A 22,117-nucleotide genomic window follows, 5' to 3' on the forward strand; every position below is an offset into this window, starting at 1 on the left:
GTCTTAATTTCTCCTCATTACAGTATTGAACCCTAACTCATTGCCAGTACAGTGAGATTAGCAAAAGTCCAATTAAGTTACACAAAATTTTATCACTCCCAATGATTACTCTATTTACAAATGTAAAGTATTTTAACTCAATGGTTCAGACAGAACAGTGGGAACGCAACATTGTGGTTTTAAACATTGGTTCAGTTTCATAAAGGTGGTTAAAATGAGGTTGTGCAAATATCTGCCCTAATAACATTTCTCAAACTCTTTTGATGTATCAACGGGTTATGGTTTCCTTGTGCCACGCTTTGATTTAATAGTCTTCACATTTAAAGGAATAATTTGACAATTTTGGAAATAGCTTTTTTCCTGAGAGATAGATCGATACCACTCTTATGTTTGTACTGTAAATATGAAGCTACAGCCAGCATATGAAGCAATGGTTAGCTTAGCTTAGAACAAAGACTAGAAACAGTTAGCCTGGCTCCTCTAAAGCTCACTAATTAACATGTTACATCTCATTTCTTTAACAAAAACAAAATTGAGATGTAAAAACAAGAAGCTGTGGTGTGTCAAATCATGTCAAATCCTCTCATGTCAGTTTCCAGGATTTCTTTCCTTGTGGAATTGCACTCTACATGCACAGTGCAAACAAATAAATCCCATATCAGTCTTGCAAAAGCACCTTGAAATTTGTTAGCTATGTTGATTCATGCCAAATGCTTACAGGTTGAAAATGCAGCAAAATGCATTACCTACTCACACAATAGACAACAGATCAACAGTAGCAGAATATGAATTATATGAGAGAATCAGTTACCTTTTATGTTCTGTAACGTCTTTTGCGCCATCAGACTGTCTAAAATTGGCAGCTGATTTTTTAATCAAATCCAAGACATTAAGAAATAAAATTCTTTGGGGGCCTTTGCAAATCTTCAGTGGAGTTACTAAAGTCAGATTGAGTATCTTTAATAAAGATAAGAAAAATACTCCATTGGTCATATAATATGTAAACATGAGTTAATATGGAATTGTTACCTATGGGAGATGTAAGTGTGAATGCCAAAAACTACAACCTTATACAGACATTTGAAGCCAGCAATGTTCCTGCATGTGTGGAAAGGGCTGCAGGTGTGCAGAGTCTATGAATATTCCTACATACACATCACTGCATTTATCCTCATTCTGTTCTGTCTCGTTATTTTATCTACGAGTTCTTTCCTTCTTGCATTATTTCCATAGTGGTATTATAATGTAGCCAGGTAAACATGGCCGGTGTAAATCTGTAAATATTTGCTTACTCAATCACTCTTGCACCTAGTTCCTGAGAGTATGACAGCTCTGTTGTGGTATGAAGACGCAGTGTCCTGTGTCAGCGCAGTCTCGCAGCACTTTGCCAAATATCCTATTGCCATTCCCCACCTCTCAGCAGACCTCCCACCCCCACTGACACACACACACACACACACACACACACACACACACACACACACACCAGCCCATTCCTGAGTAGGACTCAGTATGGCCACACCACGTACACAGAGTACAGTGTGATCTAATGCCCAGCATGTGACCCATCCAACACCGCCGGTGATTTGTGTGTCTGTGTGTTAGTGTATTGAGGATAAGGACATGAATAAGAATTATGTGAATTGCTGTAATTCAATAATAAAGGAGGATCTGTGCTTCTGACTCCTTCAACGCATGATGAAGATTATTAAATGTAGTGGTGCATTATTAGTGATAAAACAAGACATTTAAATGTGCTGACAGTGTCTTATAAGACATGCAGAGTTTGCTGTAGTTAGACAACCTGTCGTCCAAATCTTCCAAACATTGGCAGACTGTGTGTGTGACAGAGAGAGACACAAAAAGACAGTATATGCTCTTACATGCCTCCCACCTCGGCCTGTTAAGCAGTTTTTCATGAAGCCGTATCCGTCACTCAAATAGTGCAACACAGACAGAAGAGAGAGGATCAGATCATTATTATCACCTACAGGGATAAACAACTCGCGGCCTTTCTCTTTCTCACTCCATCCTTCTTCCCTACTCCCTCCCTCCCCACTTTCACTCCCTCTGTGCTCCCTCACCCTGCCTCCTCCATCTCCCCTCCTCATATCTTTCCCTGCGACTCCCTCCTCTCGCTCCTCCCCCCTCTCCTCGCCCCCATTGAGTGAATAGTGATCATGTCTGGCGTTTCATCGGCTCTTTGCACTTCTCTCCTCTATTAAGATTGATGGGCTGCTTGGCTATAAATGAGCATGCTAAGACTTGGACAGGGCCACGGTCAGGCAAGGGCTACATCCACACAAACACACACACACACACACATACACACACACACGTGGACACTCACACGCACCTTCCCTATTAGCAGCAGAATGTGGGAGCTGGGGCCCAGCAAGGGGCACTATTTTTGTTACATGGAAGCATATACACTCACAGAAAATATACACACACAAACACACCCACACACATGCAAGCATGACCCTGTCAGTCACCTCCTGCTGTGTCTTCTGTAGATCAGTACCCAGCACACTGCTGACGAAGAGTTCTGATATCTCATGTGGGATCCTAGATAGCGTGATAGAAATGTTACACTAAAATAATTTTTATTTTAATGGAGGGGCTCAAGTTCTAATTTGAGAGCCGCAGTTTTCACGCCACTTCCGGTTTAGCTGTTGTTCCACTAACTTCTGTAACTCACTTCAGTCTGTCATTGGGTTTTTTTTTTTCCTCATCTGTCTTTGTGGTTCCTTCCTTATCCATGATATCTACCCACGCTCTCTGTAAAAACAATAAACACACCATGTGTAGCTCCTGTCATAGTGTCATATAGGAGCTATTCCATTATTCAGGGTTATGTACAGTAAGTAGCAGCTCCAGTAATTGTTTTTTGATGATGTCATCATGGCAATCTGTCCCTCTGTTGCTCAGTTTATGGTCACACTCCAAATTCACAAATTAGAACTGAGCCGTACAAAAATAACGCTAAATAAATAACGCTGTTTGTGCTTTCTAGGTTGAGTTTTTTTTTCTTTCTTATCTTTGGTACCACTGCTTAGCAGGTGCTTAGGTCAAGTGTTAATTTAAGTTCCCAAAAAGTCCTCAGCCCTTAAAACTGTCGGCCTAAGGCAGCTGTGAATAACTGTCCTGCATTTGGTAAAGCGTTGGCCACAAGGCTCATAAGGGACAGAGCCACGGAGCACATGGTTAACTAACTGATGGACATTTACAAGAGATTGAAGAGCCTCTCCTTTCATTTTGGCTTGACACTCAGTCTATCAGACCTTCTCAGTGTCTCACATAAGCACATAGTGTCACATACTAACTATGAAGTATACATGTGTATTCACATGAGTGGCTTTTTGTTTATCTGTATATCACGGGAAAACCAGAGAGAGAGAGTCAGTAGGGGTGCTCATGTCCTCTTTGTTGACATGGAAAGATTACAGAAAAATATTGTGTCGTAATTATTCCTCCTCATAGGTCAGAGTTCGCAGAATGTCTAATAGAGGGTACTGAGAAACACACACTGCGGAGCGGACTATAAATCAACTTAGCGGGGGGAGATTTGATGACAAAGATTTAACGGCTATAAAGGACATCCTGAGCCTCAGATTCTTGCAACTGTCATCAAATACCCGCTAGGCCATTAACAGGTCACGCAGGAGTAGCTGAGCTGAGCCTGCAACATCCTCGGCATCTGACCCCTCCTCCTGTCACCAGCCGAAGCCCCCCAGAGCACAGGTGCACTTCCTGGAACGGCATCAGGGGCAGAGGAACCCCAGTACTCAGACCTCTCCTCTCTTTACCCCTCTGTAAATCTTTGGCTCCTTAAACTGAGAAACACTGCAACACACAAGCTTCATCTTGCACTAAAATCCAACTGACTCAAGTGTTGACACATATTTTGAGATCATTACGAAACTCCTGCTTGGAAAACCTTTGGGAGTCCTTTTGTCTTTAAGAAACCTGAGGCTTTTCTTTATATTTCAATATAAGTTTGTCTAAACCGCCATTTGTAATTCTAATATGCTACTCATCAGATAGAAGCTGACCTCTTTTTTTGCCTCTGACGATTGCAAGTTTCTTTGCCAAACCTTATTTTGTGCTCCAGGGAACTTTCTTGTCACTGCCCAACATGACCTCACCTGTGGACTCCCTGGTTTATATGCTCGGTCACGTACAGCAGGCCACAACTCCCCCTCTGAGCATGCTCAACCACGTGGTCACATATGTTAATGCACACTTCAATCACACAGGACACTAAAACCACATAACTGGCCTCTATGCAAATGCTAACTTCTGTGTTGAGAGCTCAGGGTAGCCAGTTCCCTGAGGGAAGAAAGGCAGCGGGTGTAGAGGAAAGATATGGTAAATAGGTTTATTTCACTTTTGCCAAGACTCACTGTTTGAGAATGCCACAGACCATCATACTGTACATGGGAAACATTTTAAGGCAATGCAGATGAACAGTTTCCCCAACTTAGCAGCATTATTTCATCTTCTTTCATTCCCTACTGCACACAATAAATTTAATCCACATTCATTTACCCTAATTTTTTAAAAGATGTTTCCAGCGAAAACAGTTTCCAATCTGTATTGCATTGTCTGCATTGGTTAGTCAACTCCACATGCCAAATGGTAACTGTTTGTATAAACACTGACTGGAAAGGTCAGAAGTAATTGTAGTTGCTTGTAATATTCAGCAACAAGTGGAAAAAGGAAGACTTAATGAGTGTATTTTAACAGTGCAAGTGAGCTATGCACTTGTGTGTGTGTGTGTGTGCGTGTGTGTGTGTGTGTGTTGACACAGACAGCTTTAAAATAATACTCATTGAATGCTGAAGTTTGTTGACCACTATCACTTTAACTGTTATCTTACCAGATGATTATCAATCAGCTCAAAGAACAGTTATATTCAGAATATTCCACTTTGCTTGCTCTCTATCGTTTATGTTTTACTTTTATATTATATGTCTATATTAGTATGCCTGGGCTGGCATGAATACACACCCACACATGCAGACACACTAGAATAAAGACTGATATCACTCAGCTTTGATTTGATGCCCCGGAGCTGTGGGGATATTCAGTGTCGTGATGAGATGCTTTGGCAGCGCTAGCAAGTGTGTATTTATGTGTATCTGATGTTAACAGTAAATCAAAGTAGTCTGCTTTAGATAATAATAGATATTACATGTAAAGATGATACATTAAACAGTCATTTGTATCACTGTGAAATGTGTTGTGATGACACATTAAAATACCAGCCAAAGAAAAAATACAAACTGAATAATGAATTATAAACCAAATCCTGCTCTATTTCCTACTAATGTTCCCTCTCTACCCAACAGTAGTGGTAAGGTAAGACTTTTTATAAGACCCAGGTTTGCACCCTGTCAGTGTTAGCTTTTTCAATGTTTAGCTGTAACCACGATCTTAACGTTTTCATGTGGCTTTCAGTGATGTATTTTGGTTTGCTTGAATTTTTTTCTGTGTGAAAAGAAGGGGAGAGGGGGAAAATGCAACAAGTTTAACAACTCATCCACTGGTTCAGAGCAGGACAAACCAATTATAGGTTTGAAAATGCCCTATCTAATAGACAGCTGTGACATTTGCTAATTCATGCTCCCAATAGGAATAACCATTTTGGAGTTGGTTGATTCTGTCACCTGCCCTGTGGGTCCCATCATGAGGTCAAACTTCATTTTTCTACTCCTTGTGGCAAAGCTTTTAGTTCCCAAAATCATTGGTATCTCCAACATGTTAATATTTTGAGGTGTAACAAACTTTAGGGAATAGGGACTTTTGTAAAAAGGACTTTTAGGCTTTAATTTTCAAGACGTGGAGATCCTTGTGAGTCAAGTTGTCACCATTATATCATTAGTCTATATCAGTGGTTCTCAACCTTTTTTGGGCTAGTGCCCCCCATATCCATTGACCATGTCACTTACCACCCCCTATCAATTAAAACGTAGGCTAATTGTCTCCCCTGAATGTTAATGTTTATTATTATTCTGTGTTCTATCATTAAAAAAGCTTTTCATTGGATGCCAAATAAGAGATTTGATTTAACTGGACAGTTGGAATATCATTATTTCCAATGCAGGGAGCAAAAAAGTCATGTGAATAGACATTATATTTACTAGTGTTAAACAAATGCAATGGTTAGATGTTCGTTATTGATCATGAACAGCAGCCAATCAGAAGGCAGTAATTTGGTGCCGGTGCCAAACAAGAAGCATTCTTATTAAATTTAATTCTTAACAAGAGCAGCCTACCAAGGAAAAAGTCTGAGGCTACTGGACAAAAAGCAGAAGGATCCATAGCTAAACTATTCAGTAGAATACTGGCTGCATTTTTTCTTGTTCTGTGCGTTTTTGCTGATATGATTGTTGTTGTTTTATGATGCTATCCAATCGATTATATAATCAGACCTGCAGCAGTCAAATAAAATAACCAGTTCATAGGCCCGCAAGGGTTTTGGTTGGGGGATTTGGGGGTCATCCCCAAGAAAAATTGATGTTATTTGGCTTAAAACTATGCATTTTCACATAATGTTGGACTATTATCATTACAATATGTATTTAAAAAATGCACTGTGTGCCATAAAATATAATAATGACAAAACATTGGTAAAACAGGCTCATAGTGAATGGATTTGAACTGGATTTTCTCATCCTCCCATAGTCAGGCTGTAGCCACTAGTCAGCTGTAGGGGCGGCTATGGTTCCAATTTGATCTTTATCTTATCCACAAATAATTTATTTGTCCTGTTTTGTACATATCAAAGAGATACAACAGACTGTATTAATGCCATCTCAGCACTTTTTATTTCCTTGCTGGAATCAAAGGCACACATCAGATTTTATGATCCAACGGATAAACATTTATACTCTGTTAATATTTGACTTTATTTCCAGATTATTCATTCCAAAGTTCAGCGCTGCTGTCCTGTGATCAGATTTCCTTGAAAGACACTTCAGATTAAAGATGAATACAGAGAGTTGAGATTCATTCATTGTTTGTGAATCAGCAGACCTTAAAAACTTCCTCCTGTGAGTTACATGTTTGTTCTTCTGGTTGGTTTCCTGGTTGAAGCTGCTGATAACTTTCACTTTCACTCATCAGCTTGATTCAGATAATTTTTAGCATCTAAATTTAACGTAACCAACAGTTTTCGTCATGTTTGTGTCTGCGGGTGTTAAAATGATCTGATAACAGTAGAGATGGTAGTTATGGTGATGTGTTATGTTGCTTTGTTGACTGCATTGGTGGAATGAACGAAACTCCAGGAGAAAGAAATAAGTAATCAATACTCTTATTGGTTATTTTTCATTATTAAAGAATAGGGGGGTTTTGAATTATTATTTTAAAAAAAGAATAAATTCAGAACAGGATTAGAATAGATTTATATTTTAAATATGACAAAATATTGTTTCTACAGCAGCAACTGTAATGTTTCCATCAGCAAAGTCACTATAGAAATTAAATAATACCTCACTGGAAAGAAATAAAAAATATCAGTAAAATAAATAATATCCCTGACATTAAAATACTGAGTGAAGTTTAGAAAGAATGAAGAACACAGACATCAGTCAGTATCTTCATCCTGTCCCCCTCCTCCTCCCTCTGATGCTGGTTGAGAGGAGGAGCTGTTTCAGCCTGTAGCTTAATTAACAGGAATTTAACAAATTTTAATACACGTTACAAACTAAGCTAAACACAAACACTGACAACTAGAGCAGAGGAGAGGACAGTGTGACCATAAATGACAGCAAACCGCAGTAGAGACTCAGTATAGTTTCCCTTTGTGTCTACACAGGAGGCGTTCAGGTACAGTGTTGAGCGTAGGTCACCCGCGTTTTGGAAGTGCTCAGAGCCCAATACACAAATTTGTATGTAGTCATGTGCGTAAAACTGAGGATAATAGACTTGACAGCACTGTGAAAAAACAGGAAAACCCTGAGGTCTAACGATGAAATTGTGAAAATGTGCATTTGAATGTAGGACTTAACTACCATTAAAAACAGACATACACAAACATCCCCCAAGAATACCTCAGCTCCCCCTTTGCAAAAATATTCCTTCCTGCTCTCCCTGACGTTCTCTGAATTGAGATAAAGAAATCAGTATCACTGACTTAACGATAACATCCATGTGTCAATGCTGGTTAGGATGAATCGCATGTGACCTGCTTGTCACTTTGCCTGTTGGGGTTTTTGAGTACTTCTTGCATTTCCTGCTGTTTGCAACTCTTATTGGGATTTGCTTTTGAGGTATTTACATAGACTTACATTCATTTCCTGGAGACTTACCCTAATCCTAACCATACCCACTACTTGCCTAAACCTAACCCTAACCTTAACCACTAACCTAAAAAATCAGCATTTTACTAATTGGGGACACAGATTTTGTCCCCAATTGCACAAGCTGTCCCCAGTTAACTGGTCCTAAGTCTGGCGTGTGTCCCTGAAAGTGACTTATGTTATACCCACATACACACTACTCCTGCTCACTGCTGCCCTCCACCCCCCTTCCTCCTCCTCCTCCTTCTGTCCTCCCCTCTTGTCCTCCTCCTCCTCCAGGCAGATAGCGTGACAGATCTGTCACGTCGGCACCTGGTCAAGTGGTAATGTCCCCACCTCAGCCGAGAATCACCGGACCACTGACACCACGCAGGAGTGTGTCTGTGTCAATAAATGAGTGTGTGTGTGGTGCAAGTGTGTGTCTGAGAAGTTCTGCAGTTTGAAGCTTGTTTAGTCACTTGATTTGTAAAATTGCCTCCTCTCCAAATCAAAACCTCCACCAGTGTTATTCTATTAAAGGAACTGACAGGGAAAAGGAGATTACATATAAATGAGTAGTTTTGTTCGAGGTTATTGTCATTTTTGTCCTCTTTCCAGATGGAATTATGCATGAGGAAAATTGTTTTTATGCTTTTATCTGCATTAATGAATTTGTGTCTCGGCGAACGCTGTGCATAACCAGATGAATGCGTGCATTTCTGTCTGTCTTTGCTGCATATGTGTTTCTGTGTGTGTGTGTGTGTGTGTGTGTGGTACGGATGCACCAGGCAGGGGTCCCGTCCCCTGTCACTCAGAAACAACAAGCCAATCATTCCTGCGTTCTAAAATAAGCTCTCCTCCCCCCATCCGTCCTCTCTCGCCTCCTCTCCCCCTAACATGTGCTCCTCTCGTCAGCACCTCTCACCTTCAGACTGACAGGAGACAACTGAGAGGGGGGACAGAGGAGCTGAGGAGGAAATGGGTGACAGCATGAGAGTCAGGAACCTTTGGGATGAGAACTAGGAAAGGTGAAAAATCAGCAAAGCTAGTAAATCAGTTAAAAGCTGCAAAACTAGTTCTACAGATCTACTTTCCACCTCCAACCTGTGCTGATATATAATCTGTAATCTACAGTATATATAAAGATGCATGTCATGCATCACGGGTGATCAGAGTCCTCTTTCAGATGTAGTCACCATTCCAGTTGTAGTTTTGAAAGAGTTTTTTGCTGCTTAGTCATGATGTAAAGATAAGCATGAAGTTGGATCCAAGTTTCATGTTTTCAGCTGTTAAAGTTGTCTTCTGTTACACTTCATTTGTTTTTCTAGCTTTGCTACTGACAAAGCCTCTTTACTTCTAAGTATCATAATAGCTGCAGTATGCAGTATGTGTCTTGTTTTGATTTTAAAATTTATTTGAGGTATGAGGCACAGAAGAAATACTTGTAACTAATCCAAAGGGTTCTCTGTCATTTGTCTTGGTTTCTTAGAGGTTTTGGTTGGTCTGCTTGTTCAGGTGTTAAAATGGGTCAAAATTACAAAGCTACAGTGACAGCGACCAGCTTTTTCTTAAATCTTGGCTTATGCTTTCAGCAGACTAGTATGACTTTGGAGGAGGGGGTCAGTTCTCGGGGATCTACATGAACTTTAAGACTGTGAGGTCACACACTCGCTGACATCTCAGCCACCTGTTGTGCACACTCACACACATATCCGCACCTTCACACCCACATCCACAATCGCCGCACACCCTGTCTCATGTGAGCAGTCAATCCAACAGACTTGTGGGTATTAGTTACATAGCCATTACACCATAAAGACAATGTGAATGTGTTATTTGTTTGTGTATGTGTGCGTGTGTCTGTGTGTATGTGAGCCTATGAGGAGTTCTCTCTCCCTGTCTCCTGTGGTATTTTTCATTTCTCTGGCATCTAAAGCCTGTGAAACAACCCCAGCCTTTGACTGCTTTATCACACACCAGACACACACACTTGAAACATACACAGCACCACTTACATGAGAATGTGAATACATAAGCATACAGTCCTCCATTCTTTTCTTTCACAGGGAAATATATTGTAAGCATTGTATTGACTTTTGTTTTTAAAAAAAAGTGTAAAGAAAACGCTCACACACATGTACACTCACAACTGCATTACTGAATCATCCAAAATCAGTTAAATTAGTAAGATATCGATGACATATAAACATTGTGGCATGAATAGATATATTTTATTTTGCTCAAAAAGGTCACAGAACATGTTAATGTCCTCGGCCAAAGAGGCGTGCTGATATAGCGCGTGTTTGCAAAGAAAAGCTTTTCGGTCAAGTTCAGGGTTTGGCTGTTGCCTACCTGACCCAGTCTAAAGAGCAGAAGCAGGTGCATTGGGGTTTTTAAGTGCGAAGGGTCACACAGCCCTTTATATACACGTCTCTCCTCCTGCCCCCCATTCCCCCGCTATATACAGAGTCATCATGTGCAGTTACGTCTCTGTTACACAAGGAAAGATGTAATTCAGCCTGACATCCAAACAGCTGCATCAAGTATACATCTGTCAAACCAGACGAAGAATATGTAGATCAGTCAATCATTCATCACTCTCCCACAGCTTTAACCTCATCAGTCCATAACTGTCACCGGGATATCTTGCATGGCCGTGATGTCATCAGGTTAATATGCAACAAGCCCCTGGTGACGAATGTGTAAAAGGTTTTTTTTTTCAAAAGTTTGAGTGGTGAAAAGGTCCTGCCTGTTGCGCATGTTACAATGTGGACTCTAGCTACATGTTTATTTCAAAAAACTTGATGGAGAACACCACCAGGCATGTAATGAGAAAGAATTTAATTGACAAAAAAGAATTTAGTCAATATATCCCTTAAAAACAAGTTTAAAAGTAGTGTTCAGTAACTCCTTCCAAAGCAGGCCAAATGTAGAATGCTGTGTGGGTATCGTAGTTGCCGCTTGAGGAGGAGAGAGACTCCTGCCAGGGGTTGAAGTGCTTGCTTTGAGAATCTGGGCCAGCCCAGTTTCTGCCCGATCCATAATCAGTTCCAGTTCAGTCACTGGGTTACACCGTTAAAAACTCCTTATCCGAAACCACTGGAAGTCTCCCCCATTAGTGACCACTGTAGTTGCACATGCTAGAGACCATACTTGGAAGATAAGAACTTGGTAAAATATTCCCCTCAGTTAAAGGAGCTTTGGCAAGCTCTTTATGCTCACAGAAACAATGGCTTGATCTGTCACTCTTCTCTGTTTGTCCAGTTCAGCTCGATGCTTGTTCAGCACATTGATGATTTATTCGTAGAACGTTCTGAACCAAAGGCAACTTACACCCATTCCAGAGTGTCATTTTGTCTTCGTGACAACCGTAGATGTCCGGAGTCAAATTCAGCCCATGTGGGCAGTGACCTGTGAGGCCCCACCTCCCGGCTGGCTACCTGCCAGTCCTAAAGTCCGAGAATCAAACAAGAAGCCCTGCTGTCCTCCACTGAGCACACCCAGACTGTCCGTTAGCGTCCCACTGGGAGACGAGCCAAGGAAGGGACTCTGATGATTGGCAGTGGCAGCGGCGGCCATTTTATCTGGGCTGGCAGCGAGGCGTGGTGAAGGAGGAAACGTGTAACCGTACAGACTGTAGGGCGGTGTGTGGAGGCGAAGACCAGCGTAACCCTGCGGGGTGGGGTTGGATAGATAACCAAGTTGAGAAGCAGGGAGAGGCAGGGAACAGAATCCTTCACCCTCGTACGCTGATGGACCTCTGGGAGGGGGGAACGGCTCCGGGGGGTTGCTGTAACGATGGAGGGGGTGTGTGGGTCGGCTGCAGGTGTAGTCAGGCGGGCTGAGAGGGCAAACCTGGAAAGGCGAGGAGCACGGGGATGTTGAGAGCAGGTGAGACGATGCTCCAAGCCCTCCATGAGCTCCTGGGACTCCTACAGAAGCAAAGCCAGAAAAACAGAGAAATTAAACCCACGTCCGCTTATTTAAGACAGTCCTCATGAGAACAATGACAACATTGAACATTTGTTCAAATGCTTCAAACGACTGGGGATGCATCAAGTTTTGGCTCTGATTCCAGCGTGACCGATTCACATTAAATGCTGTTTCTTTGTGAACGTCATTAGAAAATTCAGTGTTTCTGCTATTAATGATTCATTCAGTCACTAAATCAGTTTTTAGGGCCACAACAATCCCTGGCCTCATGTTACCTTACGTAAAAATTATTGCAATTAGTTCTAAGTGGTGTGGTATACAGATGTTAAATTTACTACCAACAATTGACATTGTTTTTTGTAACTATGACCACAATCATTCCCTACCCTTTACCAAGTAGTTTCTGTGCTTAATTAAACCTAACCATACCTTAAGAATAGTGATGGCAGATCAGAAAATGGCAATATGAATAATTTTTGGAATTGTCATATGTGTTTTGGATGGCACTGACAAACGATATCATCTGATGTGTTGCCTCGATCTTGCCGATCGAGGCAACACATCAGAGATTTGAAAGGCAATCACAAACAGCCTTTTTTTTTTTTTTGAGGACAAAGAACAAGTTGTTGACATATTATCAGTATTTAGAACTCGTTCTGTTCGCTAGCTCTACGGTACCTTGCTTAGCCATGCCAGGTATGTCCTCAAATGTGAGTGTTCGCAGAGATGGACGCCAGAATGCGTAAGACTCAACCAAAGCCTCCAGACCCATCCTGTAAAGCACACACAAAATTACACATTAACACGCATACATCAGTGTTACAGACAAATCATCACAAAATCACTTGAAGCAGAGCGTCCTAGTCCTGCACTTTCTGTAGTCATTGATGCAGCTGCAGCCCCTCTCACTCCCAGCATGCCTCACAGGGTCGTACATTACGGCAACCACCTGGCGGCCATCTTAGTCGCCCGTGGGGCCTCTCTTACCGTCTCCATGGAGACCACAGGTAATGAGGGGCATAAACGCCACGTTGCGATTGGCTGTTGCCAGCCGGGTGCTCGGAGGTAATTGCTTTCACACGGCTTTTACGGGCGAATCAGGACGAAGGAGCAGGAAGCCGCAGCAAGGATTTATGAGGTGGGACTCCCCTTCCCCCCAATCTGCGTCTCCCTCCTCCTCTAGGTGGGGCAGAGGGTTGCTGTGGCGGGGTAATGCAAGTCCTCTGTTACCCCTCGTTAGCGTGAGGATAAAAGTCCCCCCCCCCCGCAGGGTTGTAGCCACGGTGATAATTTAGACAAGCTGCCCGGAGCGGTTCTGTGCGCTCCAAAGCAGCCTATCAGAGCAGAAGTTTATTTAGCAAACTGCTTAACTCTTCCTGTAATATTTAAAGGGAGTTTTTTTCAGCCTTCCTGAGTTTAACTTTTATAGGGTCAGCTGTCAGGGTCCCTCGGTTATCCAGTTTTGCCTTCCTTTACCTTCCTCCCTCTCAAATTTTCTGTCTCACACGTTCTTTCTCCTGCTCTCCCCCTTTCTCTCCCCTCCTCTCTAATGATTTCTGTGAGGCCTCAGGGGAGTGGCTGTTTGGAGACTGTTGGAGTTTTACTGCTGTGTTGTTTTAATGCTGTGTTTATATATGTTTAGAAATGTGTTTATACAGATTTTCTTCAGGACACTCTTGACTTTTATTATTTTGCTGTTGATGTTTATGTTCCCGAGGTTGGCTGGAATCTGACGCTCCATTTGGGTTTGCAGCCGAGGTTAGATTTTTCCCTCTCAGAGCTTATGGCTGTCACTATGCAATTGAAGAAATTAATGTGCCTTTAAAGTTAGCACATTTAATGAAAATGCATCGTTGATTAATAGGAATGAAAGTGAAATAATATGTGCCACGTCTGTTCAGTTAAGTCAATTTCTTTCCTGGCATTTAAGGCAGATTTAATAGGGAGGCTGTTGCACATTTTCCATTAGAAAAAAATAAATAAATACATAGCTTTGCTCCCCATAAAATCTGACTGAAATAGCCGTGACAAAAACCACAACCAAGCCAGAATATAATGCAGTCAAGCAATCTACATTACCCCTAAAGCACTAGATAATGTGAAAATCTCTCGTTGAAATGAACTCACCGGTTTCTGCCAGAGTCCCTGAAGCCTTTGGCAAATGGGTTTCTGTCAATTTTCAGCCTTGTTATCTGAAAAGCAAAATAAGACTCAAATTATTTCCAAAAGTTCAGTTGTTATTAAATGCATGATAACATACTGTATGCCAGCCAAAATAATTTTCTTTCTCTGTAATCCTTACATCAGGTCTATAAATAAATACATTTATGTGCACTATTAGCTCAAATTGTGATGTTTGTATGCATGTAATATATTGGGAATGCATACATGTTTTTTCTTGCACATACTGTACATATGATTTTGTGTATGTGTGTGTGTGTGTATGCATGTTGGTAAAAGGTCTGTGGGGCTGCCCAAGCTGTGGGTGGCGTTTAAGGCCCAGCTCTGTGACCCGTATCCAAAAGGACTTTTATAGGCATCGCCATCATGTTCTGACATCAGCCATCATGTGCTGCGGCCCAGCCGACTGAGCTGACTTCCTACTTCAAAGCTCACAATGACCGTTTCAGTGTAAAAAATCCAGAAAACCCAGCACTGAAAGACATTGCTTTGAAATTTGGTGGGAAAAAAAAGTATAGATAATATAGGACATTCAAGCGATGTACAAGTACTTAAAAAACGAACTTGAGTAGCACCCTTAAACAAGACATGTATTGTTCTCAGTTCTGAACAATCAGTCCAGTAAGCTTTTCCTCAGACCAAGATCCCAGACATAAAATTCTTGGTACAGGAGTTAAAATAGTTTCTTATTTCACTATTCAGTATCTCATAGTAGCTGAAGAGCTCATAAACCCGTGTGGCCTGCAGAAATTTATTTAAAATCCTTATCAGTCATCGCAGGCATGTAACTATAAACAAACTACAAAACAAACAACAATATCTTTCAGCAACAGGGCAGTCAGTGTAGCACTTGCAGACTGGAAACATGTGGGTTTCTTGGCCACTGTGGCTATTTTTGTATATTTGGTTCAGCCAGCGGTGTTGGTTTTTAAGAGGAAATGTGGTTATGTGGAGGTCAGCTATGCTACCTGTTGGTTCTGATATGCTGTGACGGTGGTGAACACAGTCTCAGGGAAGGAGAAGGTCCGGGTGCCTTCCCCGGCAGGGATGGCTCTTACTGGGGATAACTCCTCTCCACACTCCTTACGGATCACATGGACCCGCGGCTGGTACTTATGCATGGAGTGCAGAATAATCTGGAAAAAAAGGGAGAGAAATTTGTAGTTTGAGGCTTAAATGACATAACGGTGAATTTGTGTTATTTACATTTCTGAAACATGAGGTGAACGTGCACACATATGGTCACACAAATAAATACATGCACCTGCACCTACACACACACACACACACACACATACAAGAAAACATTTCTCACTTGCAGTAATGTCAGACATGCCAATATAATTTATCAATTGTTCTAACTTAATTTTGTCATTATTATATGTGATTATTATTATTTATATTCTTATAATATAACAAAATGCTGCAGAAAGAATGCAGTGGCAGGCTTTTAAATTGTATTTAAAGGCTGGTACGTTTTTATTTATTTATTTTTTAGTTTATAAAGGTTTTTAAAAGATAGAATTATCACGACAAAAAAACATATATATATATATAAAGTCTAAATATGAATATTGTAATGGAGATAAAATACCACTAAAAGAGTATCACGGACATAAGTGGTAGTAATATCATATCCAGCCAGTCCTCGTCGTGGTACTTACATGTCCCTGGTCGTCCAGCTCGTTATTGGTCAGTTTGAGTTTGTCGAAGCTGACCACCTGACGCATCCACGTCTCTCCTGAGGCCGGGGAGTCCGGGTGGATGTACACCCTGGGCGGCACTGGGGAGTCCGCGTTCCCCGCAACCATCCATTTGGAGCTGTGGTACACGTACCTTCACGAATCACACACAGTTCAGTGGTGAGTGAGCACAATGTCACAAGTTTGCTTTTTTATACACCCAATTGACTTTGTAGCCTATAACATATGCTCGATGGCGTGGTAAGAAAAACCAACTTTATTGTTTTTGTCACTGTCGGTGCCAAACATCAGCAGTGATCTGAAGAAATTCATGAAAAGGCCTGTTTTAAAACTGGAGAGAGCGCATACTGTACCAGACACGGGAATAAAAATCATTCAATCAAAATTGTGATTACTATTCGACTAAAAAAAGCAATCTGATTGACCCACATCTGATTCCAGATTACCTTTTCAAATTTGAGCTGGTTCTAAAGAAAACATGGATAATATATATATATATATATTTACAGATATAATGGATCAAACAGATTTTTTTCCAAGCACATATTCTCTTCTGTGCTACAATTTACATGAAAATATTACCCATGCGCCAAGTTAAGTGTCGACTTTAAAGTAAATTGTCTATTTATAACACCTGAAGGGGAATATGCCATTTCTGAAAAAGATTTAGAATAGAAATCCTATGCGTCTGATAGTCCTCAGCCAGAAACACAGCAACTAATTAGTTCCTCATCTGGTTAAAGGTGTATTCATCACCTGCTGTGAAACGTTTGTTTGAATTTAAAAAAAATCCTGCAGACTCTCCTTCATTCACTCGTTGCCCGCAGCTCTTAACTGTGTGCACCAAAGTCTGTAAAACTACTGTACGTGCGCAAAATCATGTCAGACTGAACGACTAACACGTCCTCAGTGATATCACTCATCACTCCACCATGCCGCTAAAAATGTACTCACATAGAAACGGCTTTTGAAAGTTTTTTGAAATGATAGACCTGCAGTGTATAGCATGCGAAGACTTGGCTGCATTGACGCTTTTGCAATAACACGCTGTTTTCCTCCGCATTATAACGACATTTGTTGGTTTGACCTTCTAGGGTGGAGAGGTTAGGCATCCAAAAGGCCTTTTCCAAAAGGGACGGCAAAACCGCCGTGACAAAACACCGGTGCCAAGCGCCATTTGTGGGGACCGAACTGGGATTGCACAATTGAAAAATCTTGGGTTGTACCAGACACAAAAATGGAGTCTAAATTAAGACTACATGCTGACGAAAATTACTGCAATATTCCTGTTTCTATAGGGCATGCGTGTGAGGTTATAGGCCACTGATATACTAGAAGATATTTTTATTTTCTATATCACTTTAATACTCCACAGTTCTGCAGGCCTGTGATTGTCATTGTAAAACTCATAAAAATGATAATAAGCTTTCTGTGGCCTCTTTTACTACTGATATGCTTCTTACCTGTATCGTTTGTTGTCCACGGGGATTATATCCATGGCAATATAATACTGCTGATGTGGGTCCAAGCCCGTAATCTTCACACGCATAGCGGGGAACATCCGCCTGACAGGAAAACCAAATAAATCATCTGCATTGGAGATTTCAGCTAAACCACAGGCCACACTGATTTACAGCACTTTATAATAATAATAATAATAAATATAATAATAATAATATAAATACGAAAGAAAACTATATTTCAGTAAGTTTTGATTCAGCCAAGTAAGCCTATAATTATCTAATACAGTGTGTTGTTTTTATAGCTAATGTACCATCTAATTTAATTATTCATATTTTAGAAATATTAATATTTTTATTCTAAACTAATGTCTCCAGTGATCTCATATTTTCTCCCCCCCTCCTTACCCTCCTCCAGCATTATCCATTCCCATCTGAACTCTGCCCCTACCTTCCAGCCTTGGTGATGATCATTTCTGTGCCGATCTCGTGGAACCGTTTCCACAGGTCTGATCCTTGCAGGTCCACGCGGGTCTCCTCTCCGGAACCGGTTACCGACGCCGTGCACAGAGCTGCGGGCTGCGGGCTCTCTAACAGCGCGTCCTCGCTCTCTGCTGCACCGGAAAGAAGCAAGGTTGACGTGTTTTTTTTGCTTTTTTTTTTTTTTTTTTAATGATGAAACATCCATAAAAGACGAGTCATGGCAACAACTTGTTACACCTCAAGACATTTGTGTTTTATGAGTCAGAAAACACTAAATTATGAATACAGTATATTTTAAAAGCACACAAACACAGCAGGACGAACTCCCTGTTACATCACATGTGCTGCAAAGCCAAGGCCATACTGTATAAAACAGGCTTTAAACACCACCATTTAAAATATGACATACAGTAATATAAAATGACTTATTATTAAGAAGATTATTGCAACTGTCCTGTTGCAATGATGAAAAAAAGCTTCAGCAGCCCACAAAAAGGACACGAATTTTACTACATGCTACAAGTTCTTTTATAGCTGTTATTTCAAGGAGATAAACATGCCTTTAAGTAGCCCTATGATTACATTAATTAACCCCACATACTGGTACAATGAAAGCTCGGAATCTGTAAGAATATTATAGTTATATAGGCCTACCTTTCAATAAGATCACTCATTACTGAATATAGCATGATAGAGTAGAAATATAGCAAGTTTTCTATATTATCACCAATTCAAGCCCTAATAGGAAATGTATAATTATTTTCTGTATGGACTACTTGACTTTTTACTGTTTTTTAATAGAGGATATGTTTAGAGTGTGTTTATGTGTCTCACCGCTGTTGTTATTTGCGCCATTCAACACAGGCCTCGCCAAGTGGTGGAAATTTATGGACATTAGACATGGACCTAACAAGCCAGACTAACACAAAGACAAATCCTCAGCCAAGTGCGTTTGAAACCTGTAGCAGATTTAAATCCTAATTTGTCAGGGCCAGTCGGTTCATGCTTTCTGCAGACCTCGCAGCATCCTTGCCGTGGCAGCTTCCCTGTCTTTATACGCTGCTAATTGGCGTGTTTATGATTGCAACACAACTCATAAAGCGTCGCACATTAGTCACACTCACACCACTCATATTTACTAGACCAGGGCCTTGATATGATATCACATTTCCACTGCGTGGCTCTGACCAAAGCCGATCATTGTTTTGGTTTATAATCTTTTCCTTCTTATTATTGGCTTTTAATGAGCAGCATGCAGGAGAGCACGCATAATGCTGAGAGAAAGAACTATGGAAAAGTCATGTCAGCGAGAAGCTATGATAAAATTTAAATATTTCCCTTAAAATATAGTTATAGGTTATCAAATGTGCATGCAGTATAGGCTAGCTGGAAGATAGAATTGTTTACTGTATGTCAGTAAAAACAGATCTACAGCTTAAATAAGAGTGTATGGTTAGATATAATATGAACATTTGATATTTATTTCCACTATTAGTGAGTAGTGATATCAGCAATTGTGTGCAGGTAAAGTGAGTTATTATTCATGATAATAATAATATTGTTATTGTTGTTGTTTTGCCTTGCTTTGTTGTTATTTACTTACGTGATCCGTCACTGGCACATTCCGCCTCGCTGCCTCGGTCGCTGGTGCTCGCTCTGTCGGCCCGCGGGCCCGGGCTCCCGGTTAGATCAGAGACATCAGTTCCGTCCTCGTAGCCGGGGGACTCAGCATCCTCTCCGGCCGTCCTGCGTCTTTTTTCCGCCCCGATCAACGCTTCTACCGAGAATGCGTGCGCCTTGACGCTCAGCGCGCACGGGGACCGCCGCTTCTCTGCCATTTCTCTCGTGCTCGGGGAGAGAGGAGCGAGAGGAAGAAGACGGCGTCACGAGCTTGCAAGGAGCAAGAAAAAGTTCAAAACGTAAGCAGTAGCAAAATAAGTCAATCCACGATGATTGTCCTGTGCTGGCCGGTGGGACGGTTTCTCCGTCCTCGAGCGGAGGAAACGGGGTGAGCCGGGACGAGCTGTGATAATGTCTCCGTTATCCGTGAGCGCCGTGCGGACTTTTGGAGGGTGTCAACAACCGGAGCTTAGAGGAGAGCCGGAGAAGGGGATCTGTCAATCACGACACAGAGCAACCAATCACGTGTAATCACAGCCCCCCGGAACCTTTCCCCGGTCCCGCCCGCTGTGGGGGCCGCTCGTGCCGCCTTATGTGGTAAAAGTAGAGCTGGTGAATGAATCATGTCTTCAGGCGAAGGAGCGCGAGGAGCGTCTCTCTGGTGCATTGCGCGCATTTTCACACACCGGCCCGACATGCTTTGCATATCTGGCCATTAGTACCTCCTGCACTGTAGCCACTTATGCTCATCCTGAAAATAAGTATTTATTAGAGCCTCAACGTGTTTCACAAAGGAAATGCCTCAAAATGTATTTGTGCACGTGATAATCATTATGAGCGGCAAAAATAAATGTGCCAAGGCTGCTGGTATATATATATGTTCACTGGCCCATATAGTAAGAAAATATATGTTACGTTTTTGTTTATTTTATCTTTTTTTGTGCACATCGAAAGATAACTTTAAAAAAAAATCTGAATTCTGAAATGTGTGTGTGAGAGAGACACGTCCAATGTAATTGAGCAATCAGTTACAGTGACAGTTTACACAATGAAAACTTTGCATATTGACATTATAACAAAGCTGTAATTAATAAACTAAATAAAATCATTAGGTAGGTTTCATTGCAGTAGGAGTTCATGCAATGACAATATTGGTGACAATATCCTTAACTGACTGATTTCACTGCAATAACACAATATAAAAAAAGATAAAGAAGCACGAGAAGCTGTAACTGCATTAAAAAAAACGGTAGTTGCACTAGTTTATAATCTATAGTTGTTAATCACAAGCACCAATAGGCGAAGTCAGTGTTGAAATAAATAAACGCAGCTTATATATAAATATTCGTTGAGTCTTTAAAGGCAACAGTTTAATAATAATTAATTGTTTAATAGGCCTTCAAATGCTTAATGCCTGTTAAACGTTATAAATAAACCCTGTTGATTTAATAAATAAGCCTGACTGAAGTCCTGATTAAGAGAAGTAACAGGATCACTGAAGTGATTTAAATTACAATTCGCTGACGTGACTTGTGTTGGATTCTCTGTCCGCGTTTGGAAATAATCATTTTCGCTTTCAAGGCCGCGTAAATGAGTGTGTGGTCGCGCGGGGAATGCGTGCTGGTGTGTGTGCGTGTGTAGGCTCTAACATATGGAGGAGGGGGGTGATGGGGGGGTGGGTGGGGGGGAGAACCTGGCTATAAATAAACAAGACAGGGAGGCCGTGCGTGCGTGCGCGCGCGCGCGTGTGCGGATTTCCAAAACTGATAGTTTAACATATAAATGACTACAAAACTGCTTAATACGCAATAATTAATAGTTACCGATACCTCAATTAACATTTTTAATTAGCAGCCTCTTTTTTTAGCTACTAATCAATGTCTCTCCGGAATAATTGTATTTGATTAGACTATGTGATATTCCATTAGCCTTTTCACATCAGGGTTTAATTTTCCTATTTTTTAAGTTTCCTTTTTGCTTCATTGATGTTTCCTCCGCTAAAATCACTGCTCAGCTCAAGGCCTCTCGTGGCTTGTTGGTTAAATAAACAGCACGTCTTCGTGGTTTATTGGCGAGGATTTCAGTGTAAATGATTGGATGTCGAGAGGAAGGTCCGTGCCCACATGCATCAGATCAAAAGCCGTACGTTTCGCCTCCAGCGGGCATTCAAAATGTCACATCTCTGAGTCATTCCGTGAGAATTAAGTAAATTATGTTCCGTTTGTAATTAAGTTTAGTTTCAGTTCAACATAAGCGCACGAATTATTTTGGCATAAATAGCCTATATATAATAACTTATAGAGGTAAAACATTCGCTATAGACTCATGTTATAGTCTGTGCAACCTCTCAAAAAATATAGTTAAGCAAAAGTCATATTTAGATTTAGTAATACACCACGTGCTAAACGATTTATGTCTCCTTGATTATCAAATTTAAACAAATTGTGTT

General features: G+C 41.1%; 2 protein-coding genes across 5 annotated transcripts in view; one reads left to right on the forward strand and one right to left on the reverse strand.

The window, feature by feature from the left end:
• Window positions 1-22,117, forward strand: part of LOC122999337 (hormonally up-regulated neu tumor-associated kinase homolog A) — a 124,250-nt gene that overhangs the window by 60,300 nt on the left and 41,833 nt on the right. The gene's annotated exons all lie outside the window — the stretch shown is intronic.
• tbx18 (T-box transcription factor 18) lies at window positions 10,498-21,315 on the reverse strand. 2 transcript variants are annotated; one of them, XM_044376182.1, is made up of 8 exons: window positions 19,652-21,315; window positions 18,017-18,176; window positions 17,569-17,670; window positions 16,067-16,238; window positions 15,371-15,538; window positions 14,349-14,413; window positions 12,900-12,994; window positions 10,498-12,220 (listed from the first exon to the last, which is right to left on the reverse strand). In XM_044376182.1, exons 1-8 carry the CDS (start codon window positions 19,884-19,886, stop codon window positions 11,679-11,681), a joined length of 1,539 nt encoding a protein of 512 aa, XP_044232117.1. In that variant the 5' UTR covers window positions 19,887-21,315; the 3' UTR covers window positions 10,498-11,678. The 2 variants fall into 2 exon arrangements, with proteins under 2 accessions (XP_044232117.1, XP_044232116.1); XM_044376181.1 differs by having other exon boundaries at window positions 18,017-18,179.

The sequence above is a fragment of the Thunnus albacares genome, chromosome 16 (assembly GCF_914725855.1).
Source record: "Thunnus albacares chromosome 16, fThuAlb1.1, whole genome shotgun sequence".
NCBI lineage: Eukaryota > Metazoa > Chordata > Actinopteri > Scombriformes > Scombridae > Thunnus > Thunnus albacares.